The following is a 6,006-nucleotide window of genomic DNA, read 5'->3' on the forward strand; positions in this document are numbered from 1 at the left end:
CCAGTGAGCACAGGCAGATAGTGAGTATTCCTTACAAGCTAAAAAGCTTAAGCTGTTGTGGAATTTCCAATGATGAGAATTGCTCACTTAGTCCAAAAATCCCTCTACACAGCCAAATAAAACAGAACAAAATATTGGGACAAGCATCGAAACAAGGTTGAGAGAAAATGATTTAATCATCAGATGTTAAACATCAAAACCCCAAGAACCCAATGAAACGAAGTAGTTACACACAGTACTCAGTTCCATGGTGAACACTATTTTAATTTTGTGCAGAGCACAACCAAAGTCATCCACTAGAATGAAGTCACCATGTCCAACAAATGGAGTCCTTGAATCCCACTCAGCTCAGGGTGAGCCTGTCAAACAGGTACTCTCCCAGGCCATTCTCAGGGGCTCCCAGTCTCTTCAGGTTGGTGATGTGATCTCCCAGCTTCTTGATCATCTTCACTTGCTCATCCAAGTAGTGCCTCTCCAGGAAGTCACACAGCTGGAAGAGGAGACAAAGATTAGCCTCAAGGAACAAACCATGCACCTGAATGTGACATCCCATTACAGACATGACCATCACCACCACATTGTGGTGAGGGAGGGGGACAATCAGGGATGGCTTCTGAAAAGCTTCTGGATTTCAGCCGCAGGAGGCAGGTAGATTAGAATTGGAATTGTCCCCCCCAGGGAGTAAACAAACAGATTTCCTTCCAAACTTGGAGAGAAAAATGTGAAACTCACATGAGGGTCAGTGTGGCCAGAGGAGAGTTTGTGCAGATCCAGCAGACTCTGGTTCACATCCTTCTCCATCTGCAGAGCTCTCTGCATTGCCTCCAGACCATTGCCCCACTCATCCTGCTCTGGCTTCTGGAGGGGAGAGAGAAAGGATAGTGGCTTCACATTCCACAGTTGCATTTGAGACACTAAATTTAGAGTTACTGTAACAAACCACAGATGCTGATAAGAAGCAATTTAATTCTCAGAATTACTGTCCATCTGCAATAAACACCAAACCCTAACCTTGACATCCTGCAGGAGGACTCGGCCTCCACGTTTATTCTGGAATGCCATCAGTTTCTCAGCGTGTTCCCGTTCCTCATGGGACTGCTCCTTGAAGAACTCAGCAAAGTGACGCAGGGCAACATCATCCCGGTCAAAGTAAGAGGACTAGGGGTAGGAGAGAAATCAAGTGTCACTTAAAGCTCCTAAAGCAATTAGAGATCTTCAATTAATAGACAATTGATAACAGCAGACAACTTAGTTCCCTGCTAAAGCAGTTAGCTAGATTCAGCTCTTGCTATTCAGTCCAATTTCATTGAAGCTAAACATCCCATACCAAGCTAAACCTGAAATCTTAAGCAGGATGTACTACATAACCTGACCTTCAATGAATTGAACCAAAGTGCCCTCCTCACAGTGGAGGAGATGTTCCATAACAGGGTAGATCTCTCCAGTATCTGGCCCATCATGGAGAGAGACTGTCTGACATGGTAGGGTTTACTGCCAGATACTCTTTCAAACATCACCACTGACTGTACTGCATCAGGGAAAAGAAACAAAGGTCCTCCAATTGATTCCAGAACAAGCAGTTGAGATACTGTCAAATACCATTGAGCAAGTTATTATACACATTTTCCATTCCACTAATGAAAACAGTGATCATTGCTGTGAATGAAGTCTCAACATCGGAAGGTTGAGAGCTTAACATTCCAAAGGGAGGGAACAATACTAAGGAGGATCTGCCAGACTACAGCAGTGACACTAGAGGGTGACCTTCTGGCAATAAGTAGGTCCATGGTTTGATACAAAAACCCAAGTATTATTCAGCAACATTCAGATACACTTCTGGAGTACGTAGTACTAGAACCTAGGCTTCTTGGCTCAGAGGTCAGGACACTACCACTGTACCACAAGCCCACACGACACCTTAAATAACCATTGAGAGCAGCTGCTGTAGGAGTTGTTCAGTCAAAGATTATTCCATGTTTAAAATCACCAAAACATTGCACAATCCATTTTACCAACACATTACAATACAATCAACAAAAGTCCAACTCTTCAGGTTTCACTCAAGACCACAAGCCTCACCATGGAGAGGTAAACATAGGAGGAATAGAGCTCCAGGTTGATCTGCTTGTTAACAGCATCCTCACAGTCCTTGTGGTAGTTCTGACACACTTGGGAGGCCATCTTCACTATTCCTACTCACTATCACAAAAACTAAATTTGTTCTCCCCCCTAGTTGTTGTATTTATCCTCCTGGGACACCCTGCACTCAATGAGGGCGTGGCAGCTCCAATGAAGATTGACAATCCCTGACAGCCGCTCAGGAATTTCCAATCAATCCAGGCACCAATGAACACAACAGGGAGGACTGTGAGGGAGGAGCAGAGACCCAGAGCCAATCAGAGATCTGGAAGATAGATTGGTTTGAGAGATGAAATTTCATGATATCATTGCTCTTGGAGTAATAGATTCTGAAAAAATAAGCACGACCGCACTTAGGCGGTAGTGTGGGGGTTAAAAAAAAACAAAGAGAAAAAAAAAATAGATTCTGTGCAAACCCCAAATGAGCTGGATGTGATTGAATGATAAATGAAGTCTCTTGTCGTTGGAAACACGATATTAACCTTCTCTCCACCTTTACTAAACATTTGAATGTGTCCCAGAATTTTACCTGACAAATTAAATGCTACGGTTTCATTTTTGCTGGCTTCAAAATGGACCAGATTTCAAATGTTCATTCATTAATGGGACACGGGCATTGCGAGCTTGTCCAACATTTATTGCCTGTCCCTGGTTGCCCTTCTGAAGGTGATGGTGAACTGCCTTCTTGAACCGAAGCAGTCAATTGACTTAGCTACACCCACAGGACTGTGAGGGAGGGGGATCCAGGATATTGACCCAGTGACACTGAAGAAACGTCAATGTATTTCCAAGTCAGGATGGTGAGTGACTTGGAGGGAACTTCCTTGTCCTAATATATGGTATCGGTCGTGTGTTTGGAAAGGGCAGACTCAGGACCCTGAGAGAACTACTCTAGTGCATCTTGTGGATAATACACACAGCTGCCACTGAGTGTCAGTGGAAGGGGGAGTGAATATTTGTGGATATGGTGCCAATCAAGGGGCTGCTTTGTCCTGGTTGGTGTTGAGCTTCTTGTATGTTGCTGGAGGTGTATTCATTCAGGTAAGTAGGGAGTATTCCATCTCACTCCTGAGTTGTGTTTTGAAGGTGGGAGACAGTCTATTGGGAGTCACGAGATTAGTTACTTGCTGCAGGATCCCTCGCCTCACTGTATTTATCTGAACAGTCCCGTTCATATTCTGGGCAATGGTAATCCCAGGATATTGAAAGTGGGGGATTGAGTCACAGTAATGTTATTGAATGTCATGGCGTAATGGTTAGATTCTCCTTTGGTGGAGGTGACCATTGCCTGGTACTTGTGTGGCTCAAATATAAATTGTCAATTGTCAGCCTGAACCTGAATATTGTCCAAGCCTTGCTGTATATGGACATGGACCACTTCACTTTATGAGAAATTATAAGCTACGATGTAAAAGCAGTTGAGAAATAAAACCAGAACATGCTGGAGAGTCTACATGGGTCTGGCAGAATCTGTGGGAGGAAGGATAGAGTTAATGTTGAGTCCAATGACTGAGTCAAAATGTGGTTCAAATTATTAATTCTGTTTCTCTCTCCAAAGAGTCTGGCAGCTCTGCTGAGATTCTTCAGCATTTTCTGCTGTGGTTCCAGATTTCCATTTTCTGTAGGATTTTGCTTTTTGTTTTATCGAAGTGGTTGAAGTCCAGGGTGAGGTGGAGATGTGTTCCCTTTGATTAACCTCAGTGTTAGATAGGCCTGACAGAGTGGCTTTGATTCACATCTGGAGACACCAATAACATCTCACTGAGAAGCCTCTTGTGTAAGATGCCTGTGGGGACAGTTGATGTGTCTGACCAGAAACTGTATTCATGTATTTACACTCGTTCTGGTCAAAAAGGATCGAAAACATATTGATATCCCGCGGTCACAAAGACCTTATCCAAATGGATGGACATCACATGGTCACTCAATGATCACCAGAGACTTTGAAAAATGCCTTTGGGTACTGGCTCTGGGGGTAACTATTGACTGATCCTTTATCTAAGATTACATTGAATTTAGTATCGCTAATTTCGTAGGGAGCAGGGATGGGGATAGATTCAAACAAAATCAAGGTGGTGAAAAACAAACTCCTATAGATGATTTTCTTCACAATGACAGAAATGAAATGGGACTGTAAATATCTTTGTGAGTTACAAGGACATTAATATCGCGTTTCATTGCCGTTCCCATCAAATTCCTAACATACTGTTCTGTGGGATGTGGGTAATGGCCAGGCCAGCATTTACCCCATCCCTAGAGCCAATCATATTGCTGTAGGTGAGTCTGGAGTCCCGTGTAGGCCAGCTCAGGTAAGGACAGCAGATTTCTTTCCCTGAAGAGCATTTGTGTACCAGGTCGGGATTCTCCCTGACAATGGACAACAGCTTCATGGTCACAGAAGGTGGTGCTAGAAAAGCACAGCAGGTCAGGCAGCATCTGAGGAGCCGGGGAATTGATGTTTGGGGTATGAGCTCTCAATCAGGATGAAAGGTTGATACCCGAAACGTCGACTCCAGGGCTGATGGGCCTATACTGCGCTGTAATGTTCTCCTGCTCCTCAGATGCTGCCTGACCTGCTGTGCTTTTCCAGCACCACACGTTTTGACTCTGATCCCCAGCATCTACATTCCTCACTTTTTCCTAACACCTTCATGGTCTTCTTCAGACGCGATTCTGGATTTTTTCTGAATACAAATTGCACCAGCTGCAATGGCTGGAAATGAACACAGCCTCCGCCCGGGTCTCATGCTGATGTCACTAGGTCATCACCTTCACTGCCTTAGACAGTGGCTAACTGCCGTCAGCATCTCCATCCACGTATACAGGATGGTGAAAGAAATGGGGATAAGTGTAAGGTGGAAGGTACATCTGGTGATGAAGTACTGCAAAGCACCTAAATACAAAAGTAACATCATGGGAAACACCTACTATTGGTTTGCCAAACTGACTGAAGAGAAAACTATTTGGATATGGAGGAGGGTGAAAGTGAAGCATTTACTTCAGTCCACGTTGAATTCACAATGCCCTGTCTAAACTGATTAATGGAGCACAGTTCCACAGACTCCACTCCTGCCAATATCTTAACCTGGCTGCTGTTGGGGAGTACCTGTCTAGGTTATAGAGAGGCTTAGAAAGAGCAGGAGTTTATTTCAAATAGTGAACATTCTGGCTGTGTTCAGCATTGTCCAAGCAGTCACTCTTGCAGGTTCTCACTGTGTAGGGTTAAACTTCCCCATTGAGTCTAATGCAGTAATTGTGGATTGGAGAGAGGGCTGAGGTCTATCACACGTTAAGACGACTGTGACATTCCACAGATTCACCAAGTTTTCAGATTACCGAAAGCGGGAAAGCTCGCAAGTAGACAAAAACTTCCAACATTGCAGCTTAGATCATAATATTAACAGGCCAATATCCTCAACACTTCAAGCGCAGCTTAATGAGCTACAAAGATAAGCCTCAAGGCTTTGCTTCCAAGAGACCAGCAAGTTTAAGACAGTTGTGATTTTAGAGAGAACTTACTGTGAACCTTGCTCTAATTGAGGATGTGAGGAATGGGGGTAGGTGGTTGTGGATTTGAAGAACCGAAACAGCTGAGGCTGTAATCTAACTATTGTTGGTTGGATAGTGTTATACCCACACCACATATTTAGTGTCAGATGAAGTAATTTGGACTGGATTTAATTACTGATCTGGATCAAGAGATCCTCTGATAGCAAGTCACCGCTTAGACCTGTATACACAGTTTGACTGACTAGTCAGCAAAAACCAATCCAACAATGAGCAGTTTATTTACAGTTGGTACATTCCATAATCAAGCCCAGGACAGTGAGCTACTTCTACAGCTTCAGATTCTATAGATCTCATACA

The 6,006-nt window shown here is 43.8% G+C and overlaps 1 protein-coding gene across 1 annotated transcript; it reads right to left on the reverse strand.

Moving 5' to 3' along the window:
- Positions 1-322: 322 nt before the first annotated feature.
- Positions 323-2,181, reverse strand: LOC140488992 (ferritin heavy chain, oocyte isoform-like). Its single transcript, XM_072588220.1, has 4 exons — positions 2,080-2,181; positions 1,012-1,158; positions 733-858; positions 323-490 (listed from the first exon to the last, which is right to left on the reverse strand). The coding sequence occupies exons 1-4, from the start codon at positions 2,179-2,181 to the stop codon at positions 344-346; spliced, it is 522 nt and encodes a 173-aa protein (XP_072444321.1). The 3' UTR covers positions 323-343.
- Positions 2,182-6,006: the final 3,825 nt, after the last annotated feature.

The sequence above is a fragment of the Chiloscyllium punctatum genome, chromosome 18 (assembly GCF_047496795.1).
Source record: "Chiloscyllium punctatum isolate Juve2018m chromosome 18, sChiPun1.3, whole genome shotgun sequence".
Taxonomy (NCBI): domain Eukaryota; kingdom Metazoa; phylum Chordata; class Chondrichthyes; order Orectolobiformes; family Hemiscylliidae; genus Chiloscyllium; species Chiloscyllium punctatum.